At 40.2% G+C, this 18574-nt stretch overlaps 1 protein-coding gene across 1 annotated transcript in view; it reads left to right on the plus strand.

The window, feature by feature from the left end:
- WDR7 (WD repeat domain 7) overlaps positions 1-18574 on the plus strand; it is a 336383-nt gene that overhangs the window by 67024 nt on the left and 250785 nt on the right. Inside the window, exons 13-14 of the mRNA XM_061131100.1 lie at positions 2468-2663; positions 9344-9558. Of these exons, the coding sequence (XP_060987083.1) occupies positions 2468-2663; positions 9344-9558 (411 nt within the window). The remainder of the gene's footprint in view (positions 1-2467; positions 2664-9343; positions 9559-18574) is intronic.

Raw genomic sequence — 18574 nt, forward strand, 5'->3', positions numbered from 1 at the left:
TTACCACTAGCGCCACCTGGGAAGCCCAAAATACAAAATAGTTAACCATTCATGTGGCAGTCATCTTTTTGTAAATTGAATGGTGGATATATTTGATAAATGCAAAGTCAGTATTAATGATTATTTGTGGAAATGCAAACACTCCATTGTACTAAATTATCATCTTATTTTTTATTCCCCCTAAACTATCGTCTTCTGTTATCAGAATATGTCTGGTGAAAGTCAAAAATACCTTATGTCGTGTGAAGTAATTGAAAATAAAGTGATGTTATATTTCTGCCATGTTACATTCTAACATTACATTCTATCATTTAAATAATATGTATTTAAATGATATTCTTGTAGTTTGCCTCTGTAGTTTGACTTATTCTTTAATTACAAGGTGAAGTTTTACAGGCCATAGTCAGCCACCCTTCAGTCCTTAATGTCTTTTTTAAAGAAAGAAATCATGTTTTATGCTTATGAGGAAGCATGAAATAAATTTAAAAGATGCACAAGAAAATTCTATATGATGTTTTGATAACAGTTTATAACATGATCTTTCTGAACTTAGTTTTCTTAACTTTGAAAATTAGTAAATAGCTACTGTGCTGATTATAGTTTTTATATCATTATAAAACACAGAGCACAAATAAAGCTAACATAGTACCCAAGATTGAAACACCTGAGTTAAAGAACAAAGTGGCGAGTTAAATCTTTCTCTCTCTCTCTTGTTAATGTTCTGCTTCATTCAAAAATTGAGTTTGGGTTGTTTACAAGAAATAAACAGTATTCAGCTAGATAAAAATAAAGCAAAATCACAATGAAGAGAAAATGAGAGAAAAACTAGATGAGACCACCAAGAGTCCACATTCAGAAATGTGTGCCCACATCCCCCTGTTATAAGTAGAAAATTCAGTCCTGCGTTTCTTAGTAGCCAAAACGTCAGGAATCAGCTTCAGCAGCCTTCCCCAAAGTGTGTTCCTTAAAAACTGTGTCTTATAAGGTTATGATGGTCAGATGAATGTAGAGATGAGAGAGAGCCTTTGTCCTCTGTAGATATAATTACGCTCATGTTACAGGTTAGAGGTTCTTAGAAGCTCTGTGGATAAAAACAACTGTAGCTTGTGTTTCCCATGCACGTCTGGTCACCCCCTGCTCCTGCCTCCTGCTTTTTTTCATCTGATACATGTCAACATTTCCCGATGAGGGAGTTACTGTTCTTTAGCCAAAAAAGTCTGCTCAGGCAAAGGCCAGCAGAGTGAGCTTTAAGAAAGCTCTCCTCTGGATCCTATAGAAGGGATGAAGTTGAAAGTTGAAAGTGGAGGTCACTCAGTCGTGTCCGACTCTTTGCGACCCCATGAACTATACAGTCCGTGGAATTCTCCAGGCCAGAACACTGGAGTGGGTAACCTTTCCCTTCTCCAGGGGATCTTCCCAACCCAGGGATCGAACCGAGGTCTCACCTGCATTGCAGGCGGATTCTTTAGGGATCTTCCCAACCCAGGGGTCGAACCCAGGTCTCACCCGCATTGCAAGCGGATTCTTTACCAGCTGAGCCACAAGGGAAGCCTATAGAAGGGATAATATGTCTTAGTATATAGTGCCTTAGATCTCCTCCTCAATAAATAGCCACAATAATGCATTTCAGATGGCTATTTTGGTATGGTTTTGCCTTGATGTGAACTGTAAGCATAATCTAATAACTCACTACAAAGTTTTAAGTTGCTTATCTGGACATATGAAGACTCTAATTTTTAATTTTCTCCATTATGGATTCAGTTCTTGGTAGTTACTGGAAATCTTTACTGTCTTTGATTGTTTATGTTATATTCCAGCTTGTTCTAAAAAGGGATGGAAGGGCACAAAGCAGGGATGAGCAGGAAATGCAGAGCAGGCTGTTTACCAGGCTTTTGTTGTTGGTTGAGGTCATGTGCCCGCCGACATTATAGGTGGAGGCTGTGAAGCACACCTAGAGATGATACAAATGGTTGGCGGCTCTTCAGAAATGGTTGTGGCAGAGGGACCCTGAGGGTATTGTTGTTGAGCAAAGGAGCAGGGGAGAGCATGGGTCTAAAAGACAGAGTCACAGACAGAAGCACTGCAGACAACAGCTCCAGCTGCTCACAAAGGGAAGTTCAAACGGGGAAAGGGAACACGTCATAACAGATCAATTTCTTTCCAGCTCTGTCTGTTCATATATAGCAATCATTTTATAAGGTCATCTTCAGATTTGAACAGCAGCTTTTTCTAGGTGTCTTTTCCTTTTTAAAACTAGTTTTAATGTAGTCTTTTTCAAAGTGTTGTGATGATTGAACTGGGCATTTTAGGTATAACATGAAAGAGGGGCATTTTCCACACGTCCTGGTGTTGTGGTTCATGTTTTCGACAGCAGTGAATGCGTAACTGATTTTGACTTCACTGAGGACCAGATCCATGTTACTCCGAATTTAATCTAAATGTGATTGAGATTTATTTTTCCTTTCAGGCAAGAGTGCAGCACTGCATCTGTTCTGTAGCCAGTGACCACTCAGTCGGACTTCTAAGTTTGCGAGAGAAAAAGTGCATTATGCTGGCGTCTCGTCATCTTTTCCCCATTCAAGTAATCAAGTGGAGGCCTTCTGATGATTACCTAGTAGTGGGATGTTCAGACGGCTCTGTGTATGTCTGGCAAATGGATACTGGTAAGAACAGATGAGACTAGAAAGTTAAATGGATATATTCAGCTTCCTAGAAATGAAAAATCTTTTGTATGAGGAAGAACCCCTGAAATGTCAAAAGGTTGCTACTTGTGTTTCTCATCACCGGTTTTTCTAAGTGTTCTTATCATTATCAACAAAGAAATGTTTAGGTATCCTCTGAAATATTTGTTGTACTCTCTCACATACTTGTAGAGTAGTTCACTGATCTTTAGAGAAATGTGGTTGATGACAACGTTTAACTTAGGACAGACATCAGACACCAGAGAGCTAAGTGATTTCTGTATAATTCATGAGGCAAATTGTAAGATTAAAGAATTATTAAAAAGAATCATTTTTGCCTCTAGTTCAGAAACAGTGGAAAACGATAGAATTCTCTTTCATTTGAACAGCAGAAAAATAACACAGGGCTCTTAATTGAAGGAGATAATTGAAAGTTTTAAGTTCTAGAGAGAACATTTAAAATTTTAAGGTTCAGATATTTTACATTTGTGGCATAACATGCAGCAGGTAATGTTTAGCTTAAAAACATAGACCGTGACATATAAAATTTACATATAGAAGCTTGGGGTTTTTCCTTGGAAATTTTTAAGTATATAACTACATGTTTATTAGTTTGGGCTTTTCAAAACACACTATTCTACTTTTACTCTCCTAAGTCATCATCTATCAGTGAGTTAAACCTTTCTTTATGTTCCTAAAGAATGTATGTGCTATGTAATATTTCTTCTATTTTTTTCTTTTTCTCCATGAAACTTTTTTTTGTTTTCTTAAATAGTCCTGTTTGAAAGCAGACAATGTGTATATTTCTGGCTTGGACGCTGGTGTAAGAGGGAGAGATCACAGGTCTTTTTGGAGCGAGTAGCCATAATCTTCACCTATCCTTCATTTGCAGTCCTGGTCCTCTCTGATAGTACACAAGCAATTTTGACAAGGGGAAATGTTCTTGAAGAGTGTCAAACTTCTTTACTTTTGCCTTTAGCATTTTTTTATCTTTGGCCTGATTGTAAAACAGATTCTTAGTTTTTGTCAGATTTTGAGAGCACAGAGTGGAAGTGAAAGTCATTCAGTCGTGTCGGACTCTTTGCCAGAACACTGGAGTGGGTAGTCTTTCCATTCTGCAGGGGATCTTCCTGACCCAGGGATCGAACCCAGGTCTCCCGCATTGCAGGCGGATTCTTTACCAGCTGGGCCACCAGGAAAGCCCAAGAGAGTGCAGAGGCATTAGAAAGAGAGATGGACTCAAACTCACCATCGTTCAGTGGTGAATTCTTTCCTGTTTCTCTCGAGTCTCATCTCTACATTTTAAAAAACAGATTTGCTGTCATGTTGCATATGTAAGTTTGTGTCCTATTTTTGTGTTCCTTTCTGTTGCACCCTGTCTGCTGAGCAGCACCATTTCATGTTCGCTGATTTGGTCCACCCTACAAGCCAGATACAGTTGACCCTTGAACAACATGGGGGTTGAGATCCCCCGCTTCTGCATAGTTGAAAATCTGTGTATAACTTAAAGTTGGCTCTCCATTGCCGTGTTTTCTTCATATCCGTGGTTCTCCATTCTTAGATTCAAATGACCAAGGATTATGTAGTACTGTCGTATTTACTACCAAAAAAAGCCATCCATGTGTATGTGGGTCTGCACAGTTCAAACCTGTGTTGTTTAAGGTCAGCTGTATACAGAGTTTGTCTTGGGCTCTGGGCTTCCCGGTGGCTCAGACGGTAAGGAATCTGCCTGCAGTGCGGGAGACCTGGGTTCGATCCCTGGGCTGGGAAAATTCCCTGGAGTACAGAATAACTACCCACTCCAGTATTCTTGCCTGGAGAATCCCATGGACTGGGAAGCCTGGCAGGCTACAGTTCATGGAGTCCCAAAGAGTCAGACACGACTGAGCGGCTAACACATTCACTTTTTCGCTGGAGTCAGGCTCCTTGGTGTGAATTTAAGATCCACCATTTGGCAGCACTGTGATCCATGACAAGTCTCTCAGTTTACTCATCTGTAAAATGAAGATAATAATAGTTCCCGTTTTACAGTGTTTCTGACAGAATAAAATGACATAACATTTACCTGGTATGTAGTAGACATAAGTGCGTATCCATGTATGTTTGTGTATTTTGTGTGGGTACTTGCATATGTGTATAGTATATTTCCTATTATTGTTATTTGACGAACATGCTTAACTTGTTACTTTGTTGGCCTTGGGGATATGATCTTACCTTAATTTAGAAAATTTTTTGGGGAATTAATATTAAAGAAAGTTCTAGTGATGATAATTGTAAAATATTTTAAAATACTGCGTATATAAACAAATGATACATTGTAAATACAAGAGTATGGTAAACTTGTTTAGAACTTTAAATTAATATGATAAAGAGTATAATTTTTCTGCATTTCTTAGATGCTGAAATATATGATACTTGAATACTTCAGATACTTTAAGGACATTTACAAAGAATATGAAAGTCTTTACAAATGATATCTTACTGGAAGACAGAATTACTTTTCCAGTAGTTTCCCTAGTAGGAAATGACAAATAGCTCCTGACTGTATGTGTACTGAGGATGTTCTTTTTATAACCAGTTTACTATAATTAAGCCCAATACATAATATTGCAGTTGACCAATTATCTTCTGACCTTCAGGAGGATTTTGGTAAACAATCAGTCAATATGGCGTTCTTAAATCAAGATAAAGCTAGGGAAGCAGAATAAATTTTGGACTTCAACCGTAATAGGGGGTGTACGCTCTTTTTCCCTCTTTGCTGTTCAGGTTTTAGCTAGTGATATAAAGGTCCCTGGGGAGCCAGCAAGGCACATCCTGAAGGTATTGACATTATTTATTAATTAAATAAATAAAATATGAAGCAAAAATAAATCAGATTCGGCCCAGGCTTGATGTATGAAATGTGTTTAAACTCTGAGGAGATACTTTTTGCCTGTACTTCGTGTTTTGGGAATGTATTTTACAGATGAAACCATATTACATGAAAACTACTCGGGCATTTTGTGTAATTTTCTGTTTGCCATTTTGAATTACACTGATGCTTCTAGCTTAACAACACTTAAAAATGTCTTAACTTTTTAATTTCATGGAGCATTCTGGTTGTTTTCCTCTTCAAATAGGTAGTTTTTATTTTCAGTGTTCGTTTCCTTATGAAATGAAGTTAAAGCTAGTAATACAAAACTTAGAGGGATAGAGGTCCAGAATCTTTTGTTCTTTTATTTATCCTCTTAATTATATGCAATAGTGCTTAATAGGGGGTTTCCCTGGTGGCTCAGACAGTAAAGCATCTGCCTGCAATGCTGGAGACCTGGGTTCAATCCCTGGGTTGGAAAGATCCCCGTAGAAGGGAATGGCTCCCCACTAGAAGCCATGGAAATGATTATTCCTTCCCAACTCTGAGTAGTTAGAAAGTTAGTCTACCAACCAGCAACAAGATTTGGCTAGCTAAACATCTTGACTCCTGCTTCTGAACTTATTAAAAAAGGTGGGTCACCGACCTAGATGGTGGCTGCTTCTTCATGGAGTTGCGCTCTGTAGGGATCAACTCTCTTATTCTGCACATCTGATGTTCCCAGTAAGCGTGTGGTGGTGTTCTCTCAGGCCTCTGACAAGGTCAGGATCCTGTCTGTTGGGACATGGTGGCATGCTTCAGGCAGTGACTGGTGTTGCAAGTTGTTCTTCTTATCTGACCATTCCTGAGCCTTAAACACCATTGTTATCCGCACTTTTTATCATTTTTGCTTCATAATGAAGGTGATTCATCATATACCTGTTCCTGTAGGTCAGATGTTCTTGTACAGTTGCAAACACCAGCAGTGATTGCCAAGTATTAGAAATTAGTGTATGAAGTCTTACCAGTTTACTTTGTTCTGTTACTTTTTTTCTTTTCATTTATTTCCTGTCCCTTCAAGTTTTCTGAAATATTCCTGTTTTTGCAATAACTTCATGAAATACATGTTTGAATCATTTTTTTAAAACTTAAGTATCCAATAAAATATAACAGAATATGAGTTAATATGTCTACTGGCACAACATATATAAAGCATGGATATCCAAAAACATTTATTTTGATTTATTTAAATTGATGGTCTTGCCTTGTTATTAAAATTACCAAAGAGAATCAGGAGGTGGTACTTCAGTCCTATCTTTTGTTATTAGTAAAGAGTTTAGTAGCAAGTATTTTCTTCACATATTTGACCTTTTGCCTGCAGGATATAATACAATAGAGATTTGATTTTATGTTTCTGTTTCACAGGATATGACATAGCATCATTGACTTTCCTGTATCGTCTATATTTTTATTTTCATTCTATTACAAAAATAAGATAAGGACTTCCCTGATGGCCCAGTAATTAAGAGTTCGAACTTCCAATGTAGGGGGCATGGGTTTGATCCCTGGTCAAGGAACGGAACTTTTATAAGATACCACATGATGCATGGCATGGCCAAAAATAAAAACAAACAAACAAAAGAAAAACTAACAAAAAAACACTGTAAGATAGGATAGGCAGAGACACGAAGGATGAAATGGTTAAGAAAAAAAATAGTACTTTTCTAGTCAAGCGAAGTTTCTTATTTCCCTTTTGGATTCACTCTGAAATTCTGAAGGAAGAGGTTATTAGAATGGAAATATGACTATCTTTTCAACCTTCCTCCCTATAAGTCCTCTGTGCAGTTAATTACTAAGTCCTTCCCATTAGGTAGCCATCACCTCCCTTTCTTCTTTATAGCGTACTGTTTTTATATCAGGCTATATTTTTTAACACCCACGCTATCTTTGGCTTCCCTGATAGTTCAGTTGGTAAAGAATCTGCCTGCGATGTAGGAGACCCCAGTTTGATTCCTGGGTCCGGAAGATGCCCTGGAGAAGAGATAGGCTACCCACTCCAGTATTCTTGGGCTTCCTTTGTGGCTCAGCTGGTGAAGAATCCACCAGCAACGTGGGACACCTTGGTTCGATCCCTGGGTTGGGAAGATTCTCTGGAGAAGGGAAAGGCTACCTACTCAGTATTCTGGCCTGGAGAATTCCATGGACTGTATCATCTGTGGGGTCACAAAGAGTCGGACACGGATGAGCAGCTTTCATTTTCACTTTAATGCTATCTTTATTGGTTTCTCTGTCTTCTGTTTCTACCTTCTAGTCCATCCTGTACTCTCCTGGCAAATTAATTGTAGGAAATAAAACAATAACAACACTTGATTCATGCCACTGTCTTAAAGAAAAAGACATGAACAATTTTGGTTCACGTAGCCTTTAAGACAAGGCCTGCCACAGCGTGGTACACTTCTACCTTTGTCTTACCTCCTACTGTTCTTTTATACAGACTGGTTGCTTTGTGTGAAAAATAGTTCTAACCAAGAATAATTGGGTCACTGTGTACTACCTCTTGTCTTTCATATCTTGCATATTGTTGCTCATGATTTTCATTCATTTGGAACATTATTTCTTTTTATTTGCTTATTTATTTAATCGGTATATTATCTTTTAAGGAACAGTGAAAGTGAAAGTTGCTCAGTCATGTCCAACTGTTTGCCCCATGGCCTATAGAGTCCGTGGAATTTTCCAGGCTAGAATACTGGAGTGGGTAGCCTTTCCCTTCTCCAGGGGATCTTCCCAACCCAGGGGTTGAACCCAGGTCTCCTGCATTGCAGACAGATTCTTCAGCTGAGCCACCAGGAAAGCCCAAGAATACTGGAGTGGGTAGCCTATCCCTTCTCCAGTGGATCTTCCTGACCCAGGAATCTAACTGAAGTCTCCTGCATTGCAGGTAGATTCTTTACCAACTGAGCTATCAGAGAAGCCCTCTTTTAAGGAAAGAAATATAAAAACAAAGCTTTCCCTTTTTTCCCAAGCAGTTAGCATTTCTCTTGCTCTTCATTGCTTTGTATAGATCCAGATTTCTATCTGGAAGGACTTCCGTTTTGCCTAATATTTTTCTTGTGATACAGGTCTATGAGTGATTCTTTCATCTTCTGTATGTCTAAAAAACTTTTTATTTCACCATCATTTTGAAGATATTTCTTTCTGGGTATAGAATTCTGTGTTGACAGTTTTTTGTTCATTCCTTTCAGTATTCCACTATCTTGCTTGTATTATTTCCAGTGAAAAATCTGCTGTAACCCTTATCTTTGTTCCTCTATATATATGCTATATCTATTTTTTTGCGACTTCTTAGAAAATTTTCTCTTTATTATTGATTTTGAGCTGTTTAGTTGTAGTTTTCTGCATATTTCTTGTGCTGAGGGTATACAGTTCTCAACAAATTTGGTAGGTTTTGGCCATTATTTATTCAAATATGTTTTTGACCTTCCCCTCTCTTTTCTCTGTTTGGAGGCTCTGATTATGTGCCTGCTAGCATACTTGAAATTGCCCAGGGCTTGAGGATTGTCTTTTCATTTTTGATGTTATTTTTCCTGTGTTTAATTTTATAATTTCTATCCTGCGTTTTCAAGTTTACTGAGCTTTTCTTCTGTAGGGGTCTTAAGGGAGAGGAAAGGATGCATGGGAGATCATTAGAGGAAGGAAGGACAAGAAAATGTTTCTGGCAGGCACTGATAGAACATACTCCTACATTAAAAAATGTCCGTGCATTTTTCCCTTTCTTAAAAAATGGACTCTAGCCGTCCAGAGTTGTGCGGTGACTGTGCGTGTGTGTCCCCAGGAGCGCTGGACCGCTGTGTGATGGGGGTCACGGCCGTGGAGGTCCTGAGCGCTTGTGACGAGGCGGCCCCCGCTGCCGCCGACTCCCTGAGTAACCCGGCGGTCAACCTCAAGCAAGCCGTGACGCGCCGCAGCCTCGCCGCGCTGAGGAGCATGGCCCAGCACAAGCTGCAGACGCTGGCCACCAACCTCCTGGCTCCCGAGGCGTCCGACAAAGTAAGTGTCATACGTGGGCTCGTGTGTCCCCATCCAACTTCATTTAATGACTCAGCCTCGACACGTCTTAGGAAATCACTTTGGGGAGATGACACTGGTGAATACTAAGCTTCTGATTTTTAAGCAGGTTTATCCAACACAAACACAGTTTTGGAGTGTTTCAAGTATTTGGCATTTTGAAAAAGTAACTTGTTCTTACCATTCAAGCTATTTTAAAATGATTCCTACGGACTTGAGTGACTTTAGTTTCTGAAATTAGAATGAACTGTTTGTGTATACTCCGTCTTCTGAACTTTCTGAGAGTCTTCCTGTTGGAAGGTTGAGCACTAGTGATATCTTCAGGAGAAAAAAGTAGCAACTTAGGAACAGTTGTGGCTTATCATTTGTTTTAAAAATAGGCTCCGATTTTACAAATGTTAGGCCATTGACAAAATTTAAGAAAATACGTGAGAACAGGGATGGTGAGATTGCATAAGTGCTGGCATTTTTCTGCGAAACCCAAACTCAACCACACTTTCCTTCCTGATAGTTAAAGTAAACCCACCAGGTACTGCTTTAGTTAACAGAAAATTGTCTTACTAAAAGAAGAAGAGTCAACCCCTGTTCATTAATTGGCTACTGACCATTAGTTTTTAGACACTAGCCGCTATTTCCTTTGTGGTCTTTCTGTTCTGTGGTGTTATTAGAACTAGTTTGTCTCTGGTAAATGGATAAATGAAACCTAGAGACCATCCCAGTGTTTTATCTGAATCACACTTAAAATTCCTAGTTCCATCTAAGAATTCATTAGAATTATGAATGGGTCACCAAATACTTTTATTTTCATTCTCTTTTATTCCTGATTCCTACTTTTTAAATGATTAGATGTGTGCATAAATAACCCAGGGGTTGAAAGGGTCATATACAAATTTGAAAATTTGCCCATGAATTAGTGAGTACTAATGACATAGGAAATATTTACTACAGGCAACTCCACGGACCCATATCCTCTAGTAATTTGCAGAAATAGTTGATTATTCTGTCTTTCCTCAAGATATTAATGTCTTATTGGCTTTGTTATATTGTATGTTTCATAGATTGGAATTGTGAAATCCTTCTGTGATTTTTTTGTTCATGCTTTCTGTTCCATGCTCTATAGAAGACAGGCTTAAATGCACTTGCCATGGCTATAATTTCTTTCAGAAGATCATGTGGCTATTCCCTAGGAATTCAATGTTCATGGCACATTGTCTGATGTTCTATATAATTCTGATATTAAGCAGACTTATAAAACAATACATTCAAGGGCAAGCATGTAAGTTTGGTAATTCCCAAATATATTCTTTTTCTTGTTGATAGCACCTACAAGTAAAACTTTGGAAAAATAATGATATGACTAGAAAATTAAAGGGAAATAAGTGGTACAGTAACATTTACGAATGGCTTTTGTAAGTGGTCATGGCCCATTATGTGATTTTTTACAATCTTGTTTGTCCCTGTTTTAATAGCGCATTTTATAGTGCAATTAGTGATAAAAGCACCAGATATCAGAGGCACTACACTTACGTATTGTAAAATATATTGCTCATGAACCTCCTCAGCCTTGCAGCAGTGGTAATTGTTGCCTGGCCTACAAGGGAAACAATTATAGAAGAGGGGAAAGGCTTAGGAAGCCAAGGCTGCCGGAGGATAATCACTTTATGAAAAATGTATGTGGGCTGGACCATTAGGGATTTCTCCAACTATTTTCTCATGTTGACTTAGAGGCTCCTCCTGAGGGGAATATTTAAAGAGCCATTTTCTGGATGGCTTTCAAACCTCTGGAGAAATGGAGCCCACCCAAAGTTAAGGAAAAAAAAAAAAAAATAACCGAAACGTAACTAAGAGCCTCTCAGTGGTACATGACTTACTCTAGGAAATTGGATCTCTTTTTTTTTTTTCGTGGTTCTCAATGGAAAGTGAAACCTCGACGGGAATACTGTATAGAAAGTATCCAGTTTTCTCCTGGTTAGTGCTGGCAATTGGGCTATTTGGAAGTAACAAATATTTTATATTGTTAATTAGGTTAATTTTGCCTGACATACACAGCTTTACAAGCAAAGGTAGATTTAGTAAAGCAAATTTACTGTCCTGTGATTTTTTTTTTTTTTCCTTCTTTCACTGGAAGAACAAGAAGGTGTTAAGGAGAATTATCCTTTATTACTGTATCGAATGTAGTACTTGGATGGAATCTCAAAAATGACAGAATGATCTCTGTTCATTTCCAAGGCAAACCATTCAATATCACAGTAATCCAAGTCTGTATCTGACTAGTAATGCTGAAGAAGCTGAAGTTGAACCGTTCTATGAAGACCTACAAGACCTTCTAGAACTAACACCCAAAAAAGATGTCCTTGTCATTATAGGGAACTGGAATGCAAAAGTAGGAAGTCAAGAAACACCTGGAGTAACAGGCAAATTTGGCCTTGGAGTACAGAATGAAGCAGTTTAAAGATTAACAGAGTTTTGCTAAGAGAACGCACTAGTCATAGCAAACACCCTCTTCCAAGAACACAAGAGAAGACTCTACACATGGACATCACCAGATGGTCGACAATGAAATCAGATTGATTATATTCTTTGCAGCCAAAGATGGAGAAGCTCTATAGAGTCAGCAAAAACATGACCAGAAGATGACTTTGGCTCAGATCATGAACTCCTTATTATCAAATTCAGACTTAAATTGGAAAAAGTAGGGAAAACCACTAGACCATTCAGGTATGACCTAAATCAAATCCCTTAAGATTATACAGTGGAAGTGACAAATAGATTCAAGGGATTAGATCTGATAGACAAGAGTGCCTGAAAAACTATGGACAGAGGTTCATGACATTGTACAGGAGGCAGGGATCAAGACCATCCCCAAGAAAAAGAAATGCAAAAAAGCAAAATGGTTGTCTGAGGAGGCCTTACAAATAGCTGTGAAATGAAGAGACGCTAAAGGCAAAGGAGAAAAGGCAAGATACACCCATTTGAATTCAGAGTTCCAAAGTATAGCAAGGAGAGATAAGAAAGCCTTCCTCAGTGATCAGTGCAAAGAAATAGAGGAAAACAATAGAATGGGAAAGACTAGAGATCTCTTCAAGAAAATTAGACATACCAAGGGAACATTTCATGGAAAGACGGGCACAATAAAGGACAGAAATGGTATGGACCTAACAGAAGCAGAAGATATTAAGAAGAGGTGGCAAGAATACACAGAAGAACTATACAAAAAAGATCTTCATGACTCAGATAATCACAATGGTGTGATCACTCACCTAGAGCCAGACATCCTGGAATGCGAAGTCAAGTGGACCTTAGGAAGCATCACTACGAATAAAGCTAGTGAATGTGATGGAATTCCAGTTGAGCTGTTTCAAATTTCTAAAGATGATGCTGTGAAAGTGCTGTACTCAATATGCCAGCAAATCTAGAAAACTCAGCAGTGGCCACAGAACTGAGAAAGGTCAGTTTTCATTCCAATCCCAAAGAAAGGCAATGCCAAAAAATGTTCAAACTACCACACGATTGCATTCATCTCACATGCTAGCAAAGTAATGCTCAAAATTCTCCAAGCCAGGCTTCAGCAGTATATGAACTGTGAACTTCCAGATGTGCAAGCTGGATTTAGAAAAGGCAGAGGAACCAGAGATCAAATTGCCAATGTCTGTTGGATCATCGAGAAAGCACGAGAGTTCCAGAAAAAAAAAATCTACTTCTGCTTTATTGACTATGCCAAAGCCTTTGACTGTGTGGATCACAAACTGTGAGAAATTCTTCAAGAGATGGGAATACCAGACCACCTTCCTGCCTCCTGAGAAATCTGTATGCAGGTCAAGAAGCAACAGTTAGAACTGGACATGGAGCAACAGACTGGTTCCAAATCGGGAAAGGAGTATGTCAAGCCTGCATATTGTCACCCTGCTTATTTAACTTATATGCAGAGTATATCATGCGAAATGCCGGGCTGGATGAAGCCCAAGCAGGAATCAAGATTGCCGGGAAAAATCTCAATAACCTCAGATATGCAGATGATACCACCCTTATGGCAGAAGGCGAAGCAGAACTAAAGAGCCTCTTGTTGAAAGTGAAAGAGGAGAGTGAAAAAGTTGGCTTAAAATTCAAAATTCAGAGAACTAAGATCATGGCATCTGGTCCCATTACTTCATGGCAAATAGAAGGGGAAACGGTGAGAGACTTTATTTTTTGGGGCTCCAAAATCACTGCAGATGGTGACTGCAGCCATGAAATTAAAAGACACTTACTCTTTGGAAGGAAAGCTATGATCAACCTAAAGTGAAGTGAAGTCGGTCAGTCATGTCCGATTCTTTGTGACCCCGTGAACTGCAGCCCACCAGGCTCCCCTATCCATGGGATTCTCCAGGCAAGAATACTGGAGTGGGTTGCCATTTCCTTCTCCAATGATCAACCTAGATAGCATATTAAAAAGTAGAGACATTACTTTGCCAACAAAGGTCCGTCTAGTCAAAGCTATGGTTTTTCCAGTAGTCATGTATGGATGTGAGAGTTGGGTTATAAAGAAAGCTGAGCACCGAAGAATTGATGCTTTTGAACTGTGACTCTTGAGAGTTCCTTGGACTGCAAGGAGATCCAGCCAGTCCATCCTAAAGGAAATCATTCCAGAATATTCATTGGAAGGACTGATGATGAAGCTGAAACTCAAGTATTTTGGTCACGTTATGCAAAGAACTGACTCCTTAGAAAAGACCCTGATGCTGGGAAAGATTGAAGATGGGAGAAGGGGACGACAAAGGATGAGATGGTTGGATGGTATCACTGACTCAATGGACATGAGTTTGAGTAAGCTCTGGGAATTGGTGGTGGACAGGGAAGGAAGCCTGGCATGCTGTAGTCCAGGGGGTCATAAGAAGTTGGACATGACTGAGTGACTGAACTGAACTGTATTGAACCTTTGAAAAGTGTGTGTACTCAAGACCCTGTGTATTCCTCTCATATGTGTCATATTTCTCCTTGTATTATGATAACGTGTGCGTGTGTGTTAGTCGCTCAGTCGTGTCTGACTCTTTGCTTCCCCATGGGCTGTAGTCCACCAGGCTCCTCTGTCCATGAGATTCTCCAGGCAAGAATACTGGAGGGGGTAGCCATTCTTTTCTCCAGACGATCTTCCCGACCCAGGGATTGAACCCGCATTGCCTGCATCGCAGGCAGATTCTTTATCATCTGAACTACCAGGGAAGCCATATAATAACACATATACTTACTCACTTCTCCCTACTGAAAGCTAGGAACCTTTTTTTTTTTTTTTTAATTAAAGAGAAATTTAAAGTTTTTTTTTTTTAATTTAAAAAGCTGTTTTTTAAAAAATTAATTTTAATTGGAGTATAGTTGATTTACAATATTGTATTAGTTTCAAGTGTATAGCCAAGGGAATATATATATCCACTGTTTTTTAGGTTCTTTTCCCATTTCATTATATTGAGTAGAGTTCCCTGTGCTATAAAGTAGGTCCTTATTAACTATCAGTGTTATATCATAGTGTGTATATATCAATTCTCATGTCCCAGTGTATCCCTCCTCCCCCCCCCTCCGCCCCTTCCTCGTTGGTAACCGTAAGTGTGGTTTCTCCACCTGTGACTGAAGTCCAGCACCCTTGCAGCCAGCGGTTCTGACTGCTCGTCTCGTCTCTGTGTCCTGCCGTGGTGTTGACCGTGGGTGTGCGGGGGGCGTCTGCTGAGTTGGATGGTGTGTGACAGGAGGTGTGATGGCCTCTGCTTCAGCCTCTCCCCACGTCCTCTCCAGTCCCCTTTCTGTCGGTGGTCTTCACTTGACAGTCGGAGCTCTCCCTGTTCGTGAGCCTCTCCATGTGGAGTGTTCAGTAGTGACTTTGTCCTCTCTTCAGTTTTGCATTCTCTCTGTTTGGTTTTGATGAGCAGGTTTGTCCAGGTGTAACTCATCTTCCTTCTTTGCTGTCTCTGTACAGGCCAACGTCCTGCAATCAGCTCAACGCTCACAGCCTCCTGTTTACTCCTGTTTACTCCGGTTTCTCGTGGCTGTCTAAGCCAGGGTCGTTCAGCCCCAGCGTTACCGACCTTTTGGGCTGGATCATTCTTTGTTGTAGGGACCTGTCCTGCATATTACAGAATGTTGAGAAGCATTTTTCCTCTACCCATGCCAATAGCACCCTGTCTCCCCCAGGAATGACAATCAAAAATGTTTTCCAATATTACCAAATGCTCCCTATGGGGGCAAAATTACCTCGGGTTTAAACGCATTGCTTTGGCACTTCCCTGGCAGCGCAGTGGTTAAGACTTTATACTTCCAATGCAGGGGCCGTGGGTTCGACCCCTGGTTAGGGAATTAAGATCTCAAATGCCACATGGCATGGCCAAAAAATAAAACACTGTTTCGGAGAAAAAAAGTTGTGAAATGATAAAGCTCCTCCATCCTATTTCCCGTCTTTCTTTTCTTCTCCCCGGTCTGCTGCTTCAGTGTCTCCCTCCTTTAAACAGTGAGGCCAGCCCTGCCCCTGCCCCTCTGTCTCCCATGGCAGAGTTTGTGCGTGCCTTCTCTGCACGGTCACACCTGTCAGCCACACCTTTCCTTACACGCCTCACTTTGTACCGGGTTGGTTGGTTGGTTTGTTTCTTGTGACTGCCTTCCCTATGAGATTTTGAGCTTCTTTAGAACAGGAGTTAAGTTTCTCCCCCTTTTATTTCCAGTTCTTAACTCAGTATGGAGAGCATGGTAAATACCCAGGGAATTTAGGGGAAGTTAGTTTGGAGGCAGAGATTAGCGTCATGTGGAATCAACTTGGGTGCAAAGCCAGGGACTCCATGAGTCATGCCATGATACTGAGTAGACTTAAAAGGAGATATTTATTTGTTTGAGAATGATTTTGCCATGTCTGACACTGGTATGCAGGCCACTTATAAATGTTGACTTGGGAAATGAATTGTGAGGCTCCTGGGATGATAAGAGTGAGAGGTAACAGGGACTGGAGAGGATTAGGTGGTGGCAGTGTAGACGAAGGATAGCTTGTATGCTGTTGTGAGGGTGAATAAACAGGACTTCACAACATGGGCAAGGGAAGATTTGAGACACACGAGGTGATTTCAGAGCTCCAAGCCTGGGTGAAGCGAGGTGGTGGAGCTGTGAAGAGAAACAGGCAAGTCATGGAACAGGCTTTGAAGCTGATGGTAATGGGGGAGGTGTCCTCTTCTATCTGCTGTTGGGAGATGGGGTACGTGGAGAGGGAGCAGAAAATGTCCAAAAAATATGATGGTGAGCAAGAGTAGGGATGAGATTTTGTTTCCTAAATGAATGTTGGAATGGAGTGCCTGAATTAAACTGCAGTTGACATCAGATTATTCCAGAAATGCTGTTTTCCTTAATTCTCACTGCAAGTAGGTGAGTTAGTTATTGTCCTCAAATTTGTAAATGATGAACCTAAAGGACCTTTGGATAGAACAGAGATTGGAAAATTTTTTCTGTAAAGGGTTATATAATGAAAAAAAAATTAAGGCTTTGTGGTTCATATCACTTTTGTCACAGTGATTCAACTCTGCCATAATAGTGGCATTAAAGGAGCTATGCGTGTGTGCGTGGTTAGTGGCTCAGTCGTGTCTGACCCTTTGAGACCCTATGAACTGTAGCCCACCAGGCTCCTCTGTCCATGGGATTTTCCAGACAAGAATACTGGAGTGGGTAACCACTCCCTTCTCCAGGGGATCTCCTTGACTCGGGAGTTGAACCCGGGTCTCCTGCATTGCAGGCGATGCTTTACCATCTGAGCCACCGGTGAAGCCCCAAAGAGATATAGGCCCTACGTAAGTGGATGAATGTGACTAGCTCCCAACAGAATTTTGTTAACAAAAATAGACAATGGGCTGAATTTGGCCCTGGGTCATAGTTTGCTGACCCTTGCATCCGAAGATGACATTATTAAGGTTGTGGATATAGTTCCCCAATTGAATGGCCTTTGCTTCATTTTTGAAAAGCAGAACAGAGGAGTAGTTTAGAGGCCAAGTTCTGATGACAGGTGTATCTGTGTTCTAGCTGCATCTCTGTAACTTCCTGCCTGTTGGTGACCTTGGACAAGTAACCTCCAATGATCTAGGTTACACATGTAATTGAAAGCAAATTCTTGTAAAGGAAGTAAATGTTGACAGTATATTAGAGAAATGAAATAACACCAAGGCTGGGGAATGAAAAAAGAGCATATGGAGTTAATAATTAATAAAGTCATTGTGCATCATTAAGAGCTCTTTTGGTAGAAGTACTTGGGTCAGAAGTCAGGGTGCAATGAGTTAGGAGTGACCGTGAGATCAAGTGGAGGTGCAGTACGTGGAAGAAGTTTGCTTTTAGAGGAAAAGGAGAGTGCAGAGTTAGCTTCGGTGGCTGCAGGGTTGAGCGGAGCTTATGCTTTGGGAGCTCGCTGACCCTGTTGCTGGTGGAGGGAGTCATCGGTGGGGCCTTGGAGGAGGACGTGGTGCTGAGAGCAGAGCTGGAGAGTTCAGCCTTGCTAAAACTGTAATGATGAGAAGAGGGTGGTGAATACAACAAGTTGTTTTCAGTGGAGGAAGAGTGATATGTGTTAAAAAGAAAAAAAGGAAGTGGTAATAATTCCTTGAAGGTAGAGTCATCCTCTTTTCTTTTAATCTGTCATTAAACTCAGAACAGGTACTCTGCTGGGTTAGGATTAGAGGACTTGTATGATATAAATAACTAGGAGGTTGTAACTGGCATGTAGTATTTGAGGAATGCATAAATGAATATGTCAAGAAGCATGTCTGGGCATATCTGGTGATCTTTTTGACAAGTTTTCCCATAAATCATTTGTCAGACTGATTCTTGGTGAGGCAATCTTGACGGATGCCTTGGGCCAATGGGATTTTATCAGTGAAGCTAGAAAACCCTTGTGGCATGGAATTCATTTCATAGGTCTACACTGTGTAACTTTTTATTGTGCCGCCTTACATCTTAGGCTGGAGAAGGAAATGGCAGTCCACTCCAGTATTGTTGCCTGGAAAATCGC

The sequence above is a fragment of the Dama dama genome, chromosome 27, assembly GCF_033118175.1.
Source record: "Dama dama isolate Ldn47 chromosome 27, ASM3311817v1, whole genome shotgun sequence".
In the NCBI taxonomy this organism is placed as follows: Eukaryota; Metazoa; Chordata; class Mammalia; order Artiodactyla; family Cervidae; genus Dama; species Dama dama.